Source organism: Euprymna scolopes, chromosome 15 (genome assembly GCF_053919585.1).
Source record: "Euprymna scolopes isolate OS-2025 chromosome 15, ASM5391958v1, whole genome shotgun sequence".
NCBI classification, from domain to species: Eukaryota; Metazoa; Mollusca; class Cephalopoda; order Sepiida; family Sepiolidae; genus Euprymna; species Euprymna scolopes.
In genome coordinates this window covers 96,428,088-96,446,843 of record NC_136496.1, presented here as the reverse complement: position 1 = coordinate 96,446,843, position 18,756 = coordinate 96,428,088, and the positions used below count along the sequence as shown (strand labels likewise).

General features: G+C 32.8%; 1 protein-coding gene across 2 annotated transcripts in view; it reads right to left on the bottom strand.

Moving 5' to 3' along the window:
* Positions 1-9,770: 9,770 nt before the first annotated feature.
* LOC145294014 (denticleless protein homolog) overlaps positions 9,771-18,756 on the bottom strand; it is a 73,088-nt gene continuing 64,102 nt past the window's right edge. For both annotated transcript variants that reach the window (XM_080140975.1, XM_080140976.1), the window contains exons 14-15: positions 13,692-14,428; positions 9,771-9,996 (exon numbers count right to left, since the gene is read on the bottom strand). In XM_080140975.1, coding sequence (XP_079997101.1) covers positions 9,934-9,996; positions 13,692-14,428 — 800 coding nt within the window. In that variant the 3' untranslated portion in view covers positions 9,771-9,933. The remainder of the gene's footprint in view (positions 9,997-13,691; positions 14,429-18,756) is intronic.

The window sequence follows — 18,756 nt, the reverse complement described above, 5'->3', positions numbered from 1 at the left end:
CACAAAATACACTTGTCTAGCTAAAACCACTATCAATAATTTCTCCCACTCCGATTGGTGCCTAAACCTAAATGTGGATTCTATGAACAAAGTTTCTTTCCTAGAACTGCCCACCTGTGGAACACTGTTCCACTGGTCTGCTTTCCAGCTGACTACTATATTGTAATCTTTAAGTCCAATGTAAACAATGCTTGTTGAACTGTCGCCTTAAATAATTAAATTATACGAAATTTCCACTACTAATGATTATTACGCCATTGTCCTAATGACTATCATACAAACATTAACCTTTATTCTCGAGTGGCTTCAAGGTTTTGATGAGTGGTGACCCCTTTTGTAGAAAAAGTAAAAAACAATGAACGTTTGTGAAAGATGAGAGTTCAAAATGTCCAAGGAACAAGTTTGTAGAATATGAATGTTTGGAAAGTCTTAAGAAACTTTTATAATGGAAAATGTTTTCCCTCTAAGAAGAAATAGATACACATTGGTTTCAGTTATTGCCAGAGGAGAAATTGAGTGCATAGGTTTGTTCCAACTGTCGCTGTATGTGTTTGCACATGTGTAAATGTGATAGGCAGGAAGATATGTGTACAGTGATGATCATATTTATTGGCACGGTAAAATAAAAGTTAAATTTTGTCTAATAAATTCTAAAAAAGGGATTAAATTAAAGAAAATAAAGTATATTTTGTATTTTTAACTGGCCTTTCCAATGCAGCAATCGGATTTTAGAAAAAATAAATAACAAAGGAATAACAAACATAATTGCAAAAAACCCTTGTTCAAAATTATTGGCACGGCTTTGTTTTTCTTTTAGTATCAGTATAATATCAATCAATTTCCGGTTTACGTGCTTTCTGAACTTTTTTATAGCCATATTATGCTTGTTTAACGCTAATTCAGTGAATAATTTTTTTCAGATAATTTTTAGATAGCGATTTATTTAAACTATTATAAGTGACTAAATTATAATTTTCAATCGCCATGGTTAAAACTAAGGAACACAACGAAGACGTCAGGAAGCTTGTTGTAGCATGCCATACCAATGGGGAGGGCTATGATAAGATTTCAAAGAAGCTAAACCTTCCCAAATCCACTGTTAGAGCCATAATAAACAAGTTCAAATTGCAAGGCCACGTTATGAATTTAGAGGGTAGAGGGAGAAAAAGGATTCTTTCCCCAAGAGATGAACGGAAAATTGTTTGACAAGTAAAACAAAACCCAAGGATCTCTGTTGGGGAGATTGTTGATGAACAGAGCACCTCTGGAGTGAATGTATCTCGACATATAGTTGGTAGAGTTTTGAAGAGAGCTGGTTTAAAAGCATGTCGTCCGAGAAAGACTCCCTTATTGAAGCCTATGCACCTGAAAGCAAGGCTAGCCTTTGCAAAACGTCATATTGATAAAGATGTTGCATTCTGGAAACGTGTTCTATGGACTGACGAAACGAAAATAGAGTTATTTGGCCATAATAAAGTGTCTTATATTTACAGAAAATCTGGCGAAGCTTTCCTGCCTAAGAACACCATACCCACAGTGAAGCACGGTGGAGGCAGTTTGATGTTTTGGGGATCCTTTGCTGCCTCTGGACCAGGGCGACTTGTTAAGGTTACAGGTAGCATAAAAAAGGAAGATTATGTTAAAATATTGGATGAAAACCTGAAAGACTCTGCTAAAGAGCTCTCACTTGGTCGTCGTTGGTGGTTCATGCAAGATAATGACCCAAAGCATTCGGCTAAACTGACTAAGAAATGGCTTGAGGACAATCATATTAATGTTTTGGAGTGGCCATCACAAAGCCCAGACCTTAATCCAATTGAAAATTTATGGAGAACATTAAAATTGAGGGTAATGCAAAGAAAGCCTAAGAATCTTATTCAATTGGAGGATTATTGTCAGGAAGAGTGGGCTAAAATTACTACTGAAGAGTGCAACAACTTGGTTGTAAACTATGAAAAGCGACTGAGGAAGGTAATCAAGGCCAAAGGCTATACAATTGATTATTAAATAAATCGTGCCAATAATTTTGAACAAGGGTTTTTTGCAATTATGTTTGTTGTTCCTTTGTTATTTATTTTTTCTAAAATCCGATTGCTGCATCGGAAAGGCCAGTTAAAAATACATAATATACTTTGTTATTTTCTTTAATCCCTTTTTTAGAATTTATTAGACAAAATTTAACTTTTATTTTACCGTGCCAATAAATATGATCATCACTGTATATCTATTAGCGTGCCTTTGTCCTGTTAGTGAGAAAGTGTGTATGTTTGTGAATTTATGTACCGATACGCTCATTGAGCAGAATGATAATGAGGTGTATGCTTCACTAAGTATTCTGTTTAGAAATCCATGAAAGTTTTCTCTATATGTGGTGACTGCTTGTCGAGGGTAGTTCTTGTGTGTCCCTTGTTGTATTTGTCAAGGCCTTTTGCTCTCTCCACCCCAATAGGGGCTAGGTAGGACTATGTCAAGTGCATGACTGTTGCCGTGTGTTCATGCGTGTATCTGTGAAACAAAAATAAATAAAACAAAAAAATAAAGTATACAAAAATAATAAAACATTGTGCCTTTGTATTATTTGCCCTATTCAGACTACTCTTCTCATCTAGAGTGTTATTTTCACGTTTCATTCGCTGCAACACCTTCAGGTGCATCTTAGCAAAATCTTTCCGTCAAACTTGGGAATCTGTATGGAATTTCAAACGCATTAGACTGCACATTTAAAAACAAGAATAGGTTTAAGGTTCCCAAAATGCATAATAGAATTGTCCGCAAGAACCCGTGGGTAATGGATAAAGTATTAGTAAAACTCAGTTCTAAGTGATGCCCTTGTACTATTTGCGAATTACATTCTACTTGGCTATGGTTGACGAAATGGGAGCATCCTACCTCTATAGATTAAACCAGTCTGGGTGCCCGGCATTGCCTGGGTGTTTGTAGGTGTAAAAAAGTGGTAGTAGGCAGACAGGCTCGAAGTCGTGACATGAAGACGGAAAAGAAAACCTGACGTCTTACCACTACGCCATGACGCGACCAGAAGTGTAAAGCGTTCAAAAAGATGACTTGCAGAAATGGTGTTGCTTTTAAACCTCCTACGAAGGTCATTTTTAATGTAGGGGGAAAACCAGCCCCCCCCCCCCCCAAAAAAGGGGGCATCCTAGCAGTATCCAAATAAATAGTAATTGTCTCAGTGTGAAGGATTTCCCCTACATTGACCAAGGACGAATTACAGAACAGATATTACCTGGGCGAAGACCAGGAGTTGGCCTTTGCATTCGATTAGTTTCGCTTTATATGAAAAAGACAAACAAATGGCTGAGAGAGTGAGACGGTGGGAATTTTTTAAAACTCAATCAAAATAAAAAAAAAATGAAAGAAACCGTGTCCGTTTGCGAATCTGAGATGATATTATCTAGGAAGTATTAGAAAACTTCTGGAATCTAACCGACACGAGAATCCCGATGCAAAAAGCCTTTTGTGGACATACACAAATGTGCGAGCCCATTTTGCCTTTTATATATTAGACTAGCGGGGGGTACCTGGCATTGCCCGGATGTTTGGAGGTGTGTGTGATTTTGGGTAAATCAAAACCCCCCCGTGTGTGTGTGTGGGGGGGGGGAGGAGGTAAAATAATAAAAATTTTTTTTTTGATAAGTATGAAGGATCGAACCCAAACCCTTGAAATTAGTGTGAAAAAAAAATGTGCGACATTAACCACTTGGCCACCACAAAATAGTAACGGAAACAGGTTTGAATTTATTTAAGTATTATGAATTGGCAGGTGCCCATACTTTATGACTTAATGAGGTCAACTTTCACTGCGGGGTAGTGTTTTATTTATTTTTTGTTTCCCCAAGAGTTGTGGGGGAAACCAACTCCCCATAAAAAGGAGATTGTCCAAACTGAATAGCCATTGTCAGATATAAGGAGAAACTCACAGCTGATTACTTTCGGATGTTTCTGGAAAAATGCCGCCAAAATTAGTTTCACTTTTATTATACGAAAAAGCTAAATGCACATGCAGCGATCGAAAAATATTGATATTTATTTTTTCAAAGTCGAGCAAATTAAATAGATAGGCGACCCCCGTTGTTAACTCATAGATATTATGATTTAGACGTGATATAAAAAGTTTTAAGTGAGTCGACCGATCGCTTCTTGGAAAAAAGCCTTTCTCGGACATACACAAAAATCGAACATACATACATACATTTTCGTTTTTATAGATATAGAAAAGGTTCTGTTTGAAATTCAAAGTTCAACAAGATAAACGTGAAGAAAGTTGTGGGATGTGTGTATGTGTTCAAGGTTATATTGGCTGAAACACCGGAATAATACTCAAAATGAGAACTGTAGTCCAATAATCCAAATTATCAACATTCATCTAAAAAAAATAATAAAAAATCAGAAACATTGTAACCTTTTATTAAAAAATGTGTTCTCTTTCCAAGTTGCAAAATACAAAATAACCTTTTAAACAAGGTCGAACAAAGGTAACGCATTTAGTAAGGCAACCATTATAGATACTCTGTCACTTGAAAAACAGAGTTGATCACAGTCTTATTTTTTTGTTTCTCCAGATTTGATCAAAATAAAATAAAATAAAATAATAATTATTGGACAGCTGACAAAATTTTCATTTTTTTTTAATTTAAGATTTTCTTTTCTGCCAAATTTGTATAGACTTGTACAATATATACACTTATATAGAAAATCAATTCAAATACTATAAGAAATAAAATAGGCTTTATAATATTGCTTGAATAAAATTGTTTTAATCTAATGAGGTCAGTCTGGGAAAAGCAGGATATTAAAAAAAAAAGAAAAATAATCTAGACGGTAACATGTCATGTCAGGAATGTAGGTAATGGAACCGCAATTGTGTTGATAATGTCAAGACTGAGAAATATGAAAATATAAACACTGTATTGCTTGTATGTTGGGGCATATGGATGAAAGAATGTGTTAAAAACAATTTTTTAGAATTATGTTACTAATCGAAAAAGGATTGGAGATGGGGAAGAAGAGTGTCATTTATGGTCAGAGTTTGTGGACACTCCACTTTTTACTCCTTTCAATGAGGTCTGGGATTTGGTTGCTTTGTTTTGTGGCATATCAACCCTTTTCAGGTTATTTAAGGCTAAATCCAGTCATTTTGATAAAAATTATTGTTTCAAGTTCTTTATATCTTTAAATATTTATTCATAGTGTTTTTTGTAGAGGAAAATTGTTTTTGCTTTTGACTTAAAATTTTTTTTTTTTTTTTTTTTTACATAGTGGACATCACTTATCAAGGCTCGGAAGCCACTCGAGGATAAGGATTATTGCGTGTACAGTAATCAATGGGATAGTATCGTAATCGTTAGTATTGTAGATTTGATAAAGTGTCTTACTCATCAGGAATTTGTTTATGTTGGACTTGAAGACATCCAAGTTCTAGTCAGGTGGGAAACAGACAAACGGAAGAGAGTTCCACAGGCGTGCACTTCTAAGAAAGAAGCTTTATTCATGGAATCTATGCTTCGATTTAGACACAGATAAAGAGTGGGGAAAATTAATGACAGTGGTTTCAACGAGATGGGTGTTTATCGTGAAAGATTGGCGAGGAGGGACAAGAGATTGGAGCTCAGACAAGCTCTTGCCATGGAAATAACGATAAAACAAAGACAGGCTTGCAACGTCTCTTCTGTGGGAGAGAGGTTGCAGGGAAGAGGAAAGGGCATCCCCCACTAAGCCACAAAGTCTATTTTGTACTCTGTCAAGGCAGGATAGGCTGTTTTTAGCAGCTCCTACCCAGATGTGGCAGCAGTACTCCATCCTTGAACATACTTGGCTTTTATGCAGATAGAGAATTGCATCAGTATTGAGATATCTTCTGGAGCGGTAGAAGGATCTCACCATCTTCCCAGCGACCTTGGCAACAGACTTGATGTGGTGTTCCATTTCAGATCAGGAGTAAGGGACTTTGCAGAAGATGATTGAGTTTTACTTTTGTGTGTTTGAGGTGACCCCCCCCCCTCGGGAGGCACACATTCTTTAAAAAAGAAAAAAAAAAAAACGTTTTGGTTCAGTTTTGCTGCAACACTTTCAGCATTTTGGGACCAGTAAATATAGGGGTACAACACAATATTAATACCATTTATTCAATAAATTATGTATTGAGATTCTGAAAACTCCACAAGCATTCATTACTGAACCAGCACTTTGGTCATTTCCTGATTTCAAAGGAAAACAAAAAAAATATAATCCTGGTACAGAAACTCAGGTTAAAAAAATAGATATATGTATATAGCTCACTAACTGCGACTTGATCTCAGTCCTGATACTTCACGATTCATGCAAGACATGAACGGACTTGTAGGAATAAGTATAGAGAGACAGCTTGGATATATCAGCATATTTCTCTTGTTGTCATGAGGAAACACTACATCCATTATAATGTAATCCCACAATGTCTAAGTCTTCATAAAGGAAAAGAAAAAAGAAAAAAAAATACACTTTGCCCTTGTGTAGACAAGTAGGAACGTATTTTGATGCCCTTTTATCACTTTAGCTTTTATTAAATGTTATAATTTTCTAAAATACGAATAGCATTTTAAAATTGAAATTATCTTTTTGGAAAAAAAAAAAAAAAAAAAAAAAAAAAAAGCAGCGAATACATATACATTATATACATTTTTGTTTATATCAAAAGTAAGAAGAAAAAAAAAATCCTTGATAGCCCTGGTGAAGTATCAAGTATTCGGTTACCGACAAGATTTGAATTATACTACTCGTGTAGGGAGTTCAATCTCGGCTACAACCGCTCTGGATGGATGATGAAAGTCAGCGATTAACCAGAATCTTTCCGCGAATTAAAAAAATAACAGAAAAATGTGCATGATGTATGTACCAATAACTTTTCAAGATGGTGTGATGGGATTGTTGCTTGTAGTTTAGTCATAAAATTTGATTTTCTTATTTAAAAATAAAACTAAATCAATTTACATGATTTTTGGTGTACGATATTTTCTTTTCGTTATGGGTATGCGCTTCATACAGATTTTTCTTTATTTTTATTATAGAGAGGGAATTCTGGTCTAGCACTAATAAGTCTGTCCATGAAGATGGAGATTGAAGGTTCAATCCTTACTGCAAATGATACTAAACGAAAATAAAAATAACTTAACACTTGTACCTGATCATGGTCGATGAAACAAGAACAATCTCTGGATTAAATAAAGGGTTCAATTTTAAAAAGATGCATTTGAAGAAGGTCAGAGGTTACATGTGTGGGGCTCAACCAAAATGAGAATACTAGTCTGAAAAATCTAAATTAACATAATTCTGCTAGAAGGATTAATAGGAACATAATGGATTTAAATAAACTTTAGAAAAGATTTTATAATTAAAATAGTGCCGGGGGAGAGAGAGAGAGAGAGAGAGAGAGAGAGAGAGAGAGAGAGAGAGAGAGAGAGAGAATCAAAACAACAGCAGGCAGCCTGGGTGGAGAGAGATGTTATATATAAAAAAAAAAAGGTGGTAGTAGGTAGGCAGGCTCGAACCTGTAACATGGAGGACAAAAAGGTGAAAAAAAAAAAAAAAAGCATCTTAACTGATGTGACCATCATGAAACCAGAAGTCGCAAGCATTCAAATTAAGGGTAGTCAACCCAAAGGAGATGATGACTTGTGAAAATGTTGATGCAAAAACCAACCTCTCCTTGTAAAAAAACGGCCCAGTGGAGGGTGAAGGAATTAAAGTTTTTAGATATTAGTAATCCGGGAGACGGAGTTTCGTAATGATACCAATTTCGTCAGGATCCTTGCGTGCGTCAAAAGTTTTGGTAGACATACAAACACATACACACATTTTTCCTTTTATATTATAGATAAAATCCTAATTTGAATATTGACATGGGAGGGGAGGGGGCGGTAGTTGTTTATGCTAATTAGTATGTGCTGAAGCCAAAATGAAAAATTAAGGAATTAATTAAGTATTAGTACAGCTTTTGAACCAGACAAAACGGACTTTTATTCAAGTTTTTTCTTTGTATTTACATAAACAGCGAAAAGATGCCAAAGGCAAGAAAAGCAGCCAATCGTCATTTGTAGATTGATTATAGTGTAAGTTGGTAACCGTCAAGAATTCCAACAGAGAGATACAAAAAAAAAAAAAGTCAACAAGTGCTACCTAAAAGCAATTAAAAAAAAAAAAAATGTTAGTTTGCTTTTTTGTCTGGTTTGAAAACTGGACTAGTAGCCAAAAGATGTTCATTAATTTCTTGTCAAAAAATAAATAATTCTACATAAAAATAAACATTCAGCAAGTGTTTTCTTTTTAATTCCAAACTTTTGTTTCATTATTTTTATTTTAATTGAAATGCTGCCTGTTTGTTTTTATTCAACTTTTTCCAACTGTTTACGTAATTCTGCATCAGCAAAAGCTGTATCAGTACTGCTAATTATAGGCATCGCTTATACTGTCACTGCTAACGTTTTTGACAGATTTTGGTCCTGCAGTGTTTGTTAGGCAATATCTGTATTTTTTTTTAACTAAAGATATTTCAGTTAATTTACTTGGGTCACGTGATTTAATTTATTCTGAAATGGTCTCAATTCTTTGTATTTGTCAGATTTTTTTGTTGATGTGAAGAAAAAAAATAAAAAATAAAAAATTTCAAAGATGCATTTAGATACTTTTTTCTTTCCTCTTTTTATCCACAATTTTGACAGGATTTTTTTTTTCAAAAAAGTAGTGTGTGTAAGAAAATTTTTGAAATTAAATAATTTTAAATATGATAAAAGAATTTTGTTTTGTATTTTGGTGATAGCACAATCAAATGCTAAATAAATCTTATCCTGAGTATTCATTCTTTTGCAGACTATCATCCTCATTTTTATAGTTGTTTCACCACGTTTTGGCCAGCTCATCCTTTGGCCTTATGCAAGACAGAAAAGAAATGTTACCAAAAGCAATAGAAGCGTGGCACAGTGGATAGAAGCATTGAGCCTCTACGGTTCCAGGTGAGTGTTGTCTGAAGATGGCAGTTTCAATCCTACTCAAGCAGGCCAGGGGATTAGTTGGATGGAACGCAGTAATTACTGGGGGTAAGTTACAAGGCTCTGTATTCCTATTCTGTTGTGGTTAATCGCCTGAAGAAAGTCAGAGGATGGGTTGGCCAAAATGTGGTGAAACGACAACAACAACTATAAAGATGAGGATAGGAATCCGCAAAAGAATGAATTATGAAGACTCATTTCAAAGGATGAGAAAAAATAAAACCATATCCTTCTAAAAAAACGTTAGGGTAAAACATAAAATCTATGCAGAATGTACAAATAAGAAAATAGACAAAGATATATTTACTACACAACCTTCCCAAAACAGTAATACCTGGGAAGCTGGCATCATTTATGACAACAGGAAAAAAATACTACACTACTCTCCTGCCTATGAATAGCATAGTTCCAGCTTTAGACAAAATACAGATTCCCAATATCCATTAGTAATAATAAATATGATATACTGTAATGATGAAAAATAAAAATGTACAATATTTATTAGTTCATCTTTTATATTCCTTGTTTGAATATTAAATGAAATAATAAATAATGTAAATTATTTTTCATAATTTCAATTTGTTTTATATTAATGCTCTATAATATTGATAATTTCTACCATTTTCTATGTCTTGAGTACTTTTAATTCTTTGTGCAGTGTGATAAATATCATTTTTTTTCATGTTTATTTTTAAATACAGGTCCATCTTTTTATTAAGACAGGAAAAAAAAAAAAGGAAAAAAAAAAGAAAAAAAAAAAAAAAGTAAATTAATACAGCTTCTTGCTGTATAAAGATTTGATACAATAAATCTGATCTTGAAATGTGAATATTCCTGGCCTTTATAAATATCAGTCTTGGGATCAACGGGTAAAAACAGACATGTGACGAGTTTAAACATTGGGCGATCCATTTGTATGTAGGTATGAAAGTATTGACTGCTTGCCAGACATCACCTGGAAAGAAAAAAAAAAAAAAAAAAAAAAAAATAAAATAAAATCAATCAATTTCAGGTGAACAAATCTATCTATATATCTATAAAAGTGAACGTGTCTGTGTGTCTGTCTGTCTGTGTACATTTCCCTACGCAATAACTCTGTCAATTTTTAGTCTATAGACTCGAAATTTGAAATACCGGGTACTGAGATTTGGGAAAATCGATGTGACGGGTGTCAGCCAGAAATTTGGCTGTTAAGGGGTCAAATTTCAACGATTTGACCTTTAAGAACTCTACCAAACTCCTCCGACAATTTTGGGTCTAGACACTTGAAATTTTAGATATAGGTTCCTTGAACCTGGATCTAACTTAATAAAGTGATTTGAGCCCGAAACTATAAATTTTAAGGGGTCATAATAGGGGTCAAAGTTTTAAAAAATTAACCATTTTTTTTGTTTTTTTGCACAGCATACACCTCCAAACACCCGAGCAACGCCGGGCACCCCTGCTAGTATATCTATAAAAGTGAAATTGTCCGTGTGTGTGTGTGTGTACATTTTCCTACCAAAGTACTCCTAATTTTCGGTCCACAAACTTGAGATTTGGCATAAGGGGTACAGAGATTTGGAAAAATCTTATTAAATCCGCTTTCGGCTAGAAATTTGGCTGTCAGTCAAGAAGTCAAAGTCCAAACTCCTCCGCCAATTTTGGGTCCAAACACTTGAAATTTTAAATGTAGGTTACTTGGATATGGGTCAAACTTCTTAATTTGATTTGAGACCAAAACAATGAATGTTAAGGGGTCAAAATTGGAGTCAAATTTTTTAAAAATTGACCGCTGCAGTCTCTAACAAATTACTCAGCCAATTTCTGGACTAAACATTTGGAATTTTACATAACGTGTATTCATAGATAGGGCAAGCTTTTTAATCGGTTTGGGTCGAAAATTTAAGCTGTCAAGGGGTCAAAGTGCAAGACTTTGTAGGTCTAAACATTTCGAATTTTACGTAACGGTTATTCAGACATGCGGCAAGCATTTTAATCAGTTTTGGGGCAAAAATTTGGCTGCCAAAAAGTCAAAGTTGAAAGATTTGCCTTTGCAGATTCTACCAAACTCCTCCACCACAGTGTTGGTCTAAACACTTGAAATTTTAACATGGGTCAAACTTTTTATTTTGATTTGAGACCAAAACAATAAATGTTAAGGGGTCAAAATTGAGGTCAAAGTTACCGAATTATTCAGACAATTTCTGGTCTAAACATTTAAAATTTTACATACATATTCACACATAGGGTAAGTTATGAACAGTACTTAGGGCCTGAGCAAAGTCAGGCTGAACTGCTAGTATTTTAGAAAAAACAAAAACAAGACAATAATTTGAAAAATTGATTTCTGAATTCAAAGATTTATACATTCTTTAAAAAGACACCTTTCAGGGTTCTAATTCCTAATTTCATACAGATAAGCAACAGCTTTTGTGTATATAATTGTTGTTGAAATATATTGCTTTTTTTTATCTAAAAGAATTCAATTACTGCATTGATAAAATCTTCATTTGATAAGCATTTCAATATTTTAGAATGTATACTGTTATAACCTCCATCTTGGATAATAATAGTGCTATTTCTTTTCTTCTCACCTTTTAGTCTAATTTATAGAACTCAGTCTGTCTCCATGTTTTAAAACTCTATCTCTTCCAAAACTAAAAGTTGCAGAGTGGCGCTAGGATGTTCAAATGATTGAATTTTTTTATGTACCATTCTTTTATGAGTCTTTAGCCGGTTAAAACAGTTTTTTAAGGGGCAAAATTGAAAAAAAATCGTTATACAGTTTTTACATTCATTTAAGTTTATTTTTATAGTTTATTTTAATAAGTTCATATGTGTGTCACCAGCTTTGAATGCTATAGCTTTGCTTTTGGTTTGGATTCTAGCTGGTGGTAAATATATTTATTTTTTTTTACTTTTGAAAACATGACTATAATAATATATATGAAATCTGGACAAATTAAAATATCATATTTAAGCGTATTTTATGACCGGGCAATATTTTGTATTCGTTTTTGTTTACTTAAAGCATTTTTATAGTTTTCCCTATTTGATATAATTCCAAACATGTTTTTGTCAAGTTTCATCTTTTCCTTTAACCATTTCTCTGATTATCCTAAGTATTCACAGAATAAGCATTCAATTTTTTTTGTTTTTATGTTACAATTACGAAGCATTTGCATTCTATCATTTCCATTGAAACTAAATTCACTAACCCAAGACACTTTGTTAGTCAATAATTTTCTGCTTTGTATAAATATCGAGAACTTTCACTACTCATCCAGATTTCAGACAAAGTAGACTTCATTTTCCCAGTCTTATATTTATTTAAAATCTGGTATTGTTATTTCTGTTCCTTTTAGATTTTTGTTTTGTTTTATTTCAGTCAAAGTTCTCAGAAATCAAGGGGCCTCCTTTCACTTGATCTCTGTATGAGATGCATAAATATTTGAATTAAAGTTCTCTTTTATCTCTCAAATGGTGACTTATTAAAGAGGTGGAGTGTACAAACAAATGTGTTTCTATAATGCAAATTTGTAGTTGTTTTAACAATTGATTGGAGTTCAATTCTCAAAATTTTGATCTGCACTTTGAAAAAGTTGTTTGAATAAAAAAGATGAAATATCAATCATGCACATAAAAAACAAACAAAATCATTTGACTTCATTTTTGTTATAGTTATCCACATTTCATTTTGTTTTTTCAACATTATGATGTATGCAATAGAAAGAAAAATGCTGTGTGCTACATGTTTTAGTTCTATGTTTATGTTTGTCAGTTAATTGTTTTGGAGTGATTCTACTTTCCTCGCCCCCTTTTTATTATCATGTTACTTAATCCCCTTCCATTCTTTTTAAGCTCCTTATATGAAAGTGCTTTATGCACTGTCTGGACAGATTAAAATTTTCTTTTTTAAATAAACAGAGTATATAAATGGCACTTGTCTGTGATATGTATAAAGGTATAACTAAAAAAAAAACAAAAACAAAAAAAAAACAACAGAGTTGGTAATTTCTTGATTGGTGTTGTCCTTGATGTATAATATTGAAAATTTAGAAAAAAATTAATTAATTCCTTGGGGGTAGAAACGACAAATAATTTTTGACCTAAAAAAAAAAAAAAAAAAGCATACATTGACATTCAGCCACCTGCCTTTTTAAACGCTTATTTGCAACTGTTCTCAAGTCCCTGCCTTTGTGGCATCATGCTATGTCATCAGAGTATTAACCTCTAAGGCTTCGGGTTCGAGCCTACCTCTCCCCCAAAACTTTTTTTGCTGTTTTTTTAAATATTTAAACAGGGTTATTACTTCGCTTATTATTTTTGTTTTGATCTACCCTCCCCGCAACACACACACCTACAAAGCCCGGGCACCCCCACTAGTACGTTAAATAAAACAAAAATTCTTGCTGCTAAATATCTGATTATAATTGAGAAAAAGAGTAAACAGTTACTTTTAACCTTTTGAACCCTGGCTTAATTAAGTAATAATTAGCCAAAAAGACAAAAGGCGATTAGCAAAATTATTTGATAACATTATTAGAAGGCAGAAATATCAGTTGTCTATTTAACTATATTGCTAGGACCGATATATCAGTCGTGCAAAGTTGGAAGGATTAAGGAATTGCTAAAATCAAAACCACTCAGAGTTTCCATGTTACTCACCACTGGAGATGATTTATGAGGCGTTTTTCGTGAACTGTTTGGAGTTATTGGATGATATCTTTTGGTTGCTGAACGACGTTGCTTGGAGTGTTTCGGAGAAGGAGTTTTGAGAATTGCTGAAAGTGGAAGTAATGATTGAACAATAGTCTTTTTAAGTGTCGCATCTGCGTTAGAACTAGATGAAGTCTCTTCAAAATGTACTTCTGATAACCGATTGTGTTTTACTCTTGTTTGACAAGGTGAAAGGTTTTCTACTTGCGATTTGCTTTCCATATCGGAGATGCCATGATCATGGACAACATCGAGCCATTTCAAAATATCAGTCTGTTTACCTTCCGTGTCAACATCGTCAAGCTTTATAGCCAGTTTTTCATCACCCCGATTTGGGCTTTGAAGAATGTTACATCTTTTGCTAGAACTTGTGCAAGGCTGGAGTTCATCATAAGCAGTTTCAAGGTTTCTCTTCGCAAGAACCTTTGGTTTTCCGTTAATAGACACGTTAAGCTTCACTTGAGAATTTTTATTAGATGCTGAGGCTTTGGAATTTTCTGGAGTGTCCCCGATTGGAGTGCTATCTGTTCTCGAATGAGCATTGTTTTTATGATTGCCACTTGACTTGAGCCAAGCATCTAAAGACACGGGTGAGGGGGGTTTCTGTGGTTGGTCTGGCGTCTCAGGAGTACTCTTTTCATCGCTTAAAAAGGTTAAACAGGGTGATGAAGTCTCAAGGCCGGCCCCTGTGGAGAAAGAAAGGAAACGGTAATTGACAATATTTCAGCAACATATGTATTTTTTTCAGCGACATCTATAATTAGCCGTAAACACTTGAATGTCTTTCAAATATCATTGTCTGATGTTATGTTGATCATGTGAAAATCCAGAATGGAAAGTTTCATCTATTATTCAAAGTTTTTTTTGTAAGTAGTCCTTACAACCAAACAACATTTGTGGTTCTTATCCAGAACTCACCCCAATTTAAAAAATAAAAATTTATAATCTTTATGACATACATACCAGTCACAGAACGAAAATGTCATATTCCAAAAATTACGTAGGTTGATCAAGTAGTTTATTTTTTATGTTTTTAAAAACAAAAACATCATATTTTATGATTTTTAGCGATTTATATTTTGCAGCCATTAGAAAGCTAATGTAACAAATAAAAAATAAAAATCGAATATTGTCTCCCTTGACTTCCAAAACATGATGGAAGACTCCCTTACTTCCTCATAAAATTATATTTTCCTAGGTAAACTTTGTTCAACTATAATACAAAACCTTGATGAAATGCGGTAGTATTTTCCTTGAAAATAAAATAACTTATAGATATATTATTTGGATTCTTCGGACTACTGTTCTCATCTGGACCGTTATTTGCAAATTTTAGTCAATGTAACCTCTGACCATCTTCAGGTGTATCTTGTTGAACAATAGAATCTGCACAGAATCTTGAATGGAACACTTCATTTAATCCCCAGAGATAGCATGCTCTCATTTCATCAGCCATGATTGGGTAGGAGTCCCAAGTAATTTGCAATTGTATTCAAATAAAAATTTAGAACCCTAACTTATGGAGGGTTGAAATAACTAGAAAAAAAAGGAGTGGGTGGAAGTGGAGGAAAACAAAAAAAATTTCTTCATTTTGGTTGAATAGGTCTAATATGAGACCAGTAGCATTAACAATGGAAGTATATGCTAGAATATATAAAATGCTAATTTAAAAATGTGATACAAAAACAGTATAGATTCATTGTCAAATATCCCATTAAATATTATTTATTAAATTAATTATGCATCACATATCATAAACTAAGAGAAAGTATTAAATGAGCTGAAGATCCACCATTTTATGTTTAGACCCCCCCCCCCAAAAAAAAAACAAACAACAGCTTTGTCATAGTTGGGAGGGGGGGGGTTAAATATTTTTGTTTTTTGAAACATGAATACAAAAAAAAGTAGTATTAATAAACATTTCTTATAGCACAATGACATCTAAAAACTATGCAAAGTAGTTAATTTTAGTATTAATTCATATACTCACTTAACACACATTACCACATACTATGATTCATTTTCTATCTAGACATTCACGCACACAGACACATACATATATTATTTATTTGTAACCACCTGCACAATCACGGTATTACAACCAAGTTTACATAATCACACACTGTGTGTGTGTGTGTATATATATATATATAACATGAAAATAAAAATAAGGCATACTTGTTTATCTAAATATAGAAACATTTGTATGAAATAAGTTAAACACAAATTAAAAATTAAAGTGGTCATAGAAATAATCCAAAGAAAAAGCTGATGAAAACATAAATAGAAATAAAAATACATATAAAATTACAAACATACAAGTAAAAATATATATAATGACAGAGATAATCAAGAAAACTCAGATAAAACCAAAGAAAACAGGTAAAAAAAGGATAAAAATACAGATGATATACAAATGAAATCTTAACCGAGGATATATTATATTCTGATATTATATCAGTACATTAATCTTATAGTAATTTGGATACAGCAATTATTTTATTATTGATAAGAGATATATTAGAAATGTACATTAATTAAAATTTTAGTACTTATCCAGAATTCCCTCTACATTAAAAAAAGAAAAAATCTATCATGTACATACCCATGACGGAAAGGAATTATATTCCAAAAATTATGTAAATTGATCAAGTTTATTTTTATAAATAAAATAATTTTAAAGTGATTAATGGAAATTTGTAGGCAATTACAACAAAAATCTTCCAAATTTAAATTATGTTGAGTTATCTCCCTTGTTTTTAAGGCTTTTGAAAGGGCATTGCTCCTCAGTCATAAAATTTGATTTTCTTGTTTAAAAATAAAACTACTTGATCAGTTTTGGAAAAAGAAATTGTTTTTTTATTGGTATACACATCATACAGATATTTTGGTACTTTTACAGTTTAATCAAGACACTAAAAAAATGAAAATATCGAAAAAAAAAGTTTATATTGTACCTATCTGTTATGAAATAAAGTTCTCAAAAAAAAAAAAAAAAAAAAAATCACTAAATTTCATCAAGTAGTTTTTGTTTTACAGCGAAAAAACAATTTTTTATGATATCGAGCAAAAGGTTCGATTTTTAGGAAGAAATGCTAGCATTAAAGATGAGGAAGGAGTGTCGGCGCTTTAAATTGAGTTATCTCCCCCATGGCGTATTCTAAAAATGCAAAAAATTCAAAGATGTCCACCTTTAACATGTCATAAAAACCTGTTTTTCAGCTGCAAAAAACAAACAAAACTACTCAATCAAATTAAGTAAAATTTTTTTCCGGAGATCTTCAGTTCAAAACGGATACGTACAATATAACCTTTTTCCGATATTTTCATTTTTTAATGTCTTGATTAAACTGTACAAGTACCAATTTTTATTTTTATTTTTTATATTGAGGAAATTCTAGACGAGCACCAAATTTTTTGTTGATTCTTAGTTATCTATTTCTTTTGTTGGGATCAGATTAATATAAGGTTCACATGCAACTTTAGAATTCAATTATTTAACATTGATAGTACTTCAATTTATGTTCATGGAGAAAGGTTGAGATGATTTCAGGTTTTAAGCATATTATCCTCAAATTTTATAATGGTTAAAATCTCAGTAATACAAAAATCTCAAATCAGGCTGAGATGATTTGACATTTCTAAGAATGGACCAGTCAAAATCATTTGGGATATTTGTGTTATAAATTCAAAATGCGTTTAGCTAATTAAGTTCTGTTAGTATGTTTTTCATTATTGAAAGTCTTATGTATTGAAATTTTATTTTTACCAGATTCAAAATAAAGCCCATATAAGGAGAATATTTTATTTACAGTATTAGTAATTTCAATATTAACATTGATATAATTAGCAACATTATTAGGATTAATGTCATTATCAATATATATTATTACTAGCAGGGAAACCCGACATTGCCAGGGATTGATAAGGATCAACAAATATTCCATACTATACTTTTATTGTCATCAAAATCAGTGAAATTGCCCATTTTTTTCCATCTATTGATTGCCTGCTATAGTCAGAGATCCACCGTAGTGTACCGAGAGGGGGCTTTTCAGGTCTCCCTGCAGTGACAGTTTACTATACAGTATAGTTTACATTGCACTGTAGAGAACCTACTGTTTATTTTATAAAATTATTTTTATATAATGGCTTGAATTAAAGTTTAAAATGCAAAAGTCAAGTATCATGATTCAATTGGCTATACGCAGAAGAATGGCAACACCTTGTTTTATAAAAATATGACAATTTTATTGTAGGTTTTGGTGATGGTGATAACAAGTCTAATTAGAGAGAGAGGAAGGTCGGTTGGTAGGAGGAAGACGTACACACAAGAATCACTAACTGCTCTCGGTCTCTGCCCATCAAAACAAAAACTAACTTCAACTTAACGCAAGATGCTTAAGTAATTCGCCTGCGACCTATCTTGACGATTGATTCCAAGCCTTTATGACATTTAGCTGTTGCCAGCTTCATTCCCGTGTTTTCCAAATAGCCTTTTGAAACTTACATTATTTTTGTATGACGTATGCTTGCCGCCAGCTGTATTCAAAATTCTTTTTCCAAATGACCTTTCTATTTTCAATTATTTTGACGTCCGATTGTCATCAGGTGCATTCTTAGGGTTTTCGGTACACACGTCCTTGATTATTCAACAAAAGCCATTCTTTTTTTTAAATACAAAATTTATTATATAAAAAAAATTCCCTTTAAATCATGTATTGTTTTAATAAATATTTTTTTATATTCGCATACATAGCCTTCTTATTAAGAGAAAAGTGTAGTAGCTGTTTTGATAAAATGCATTTTTTTTAGACGTTTTCAAGCAGTGAACAAGAAATTCTTTCAGACTGGGGCAATTTTGATTCCAATCCAGAATGCCTGTTTTTGGGGAGCTAGATTTTTTCTACATTAAGATCCATGTCCAACTCTGCCCAAGTGGGGAGGCTACGAAATAGCAACATATGTTTACTGGGTTCTTGTCGCGAAATTCGAATATTGAATTTCAAGTAAT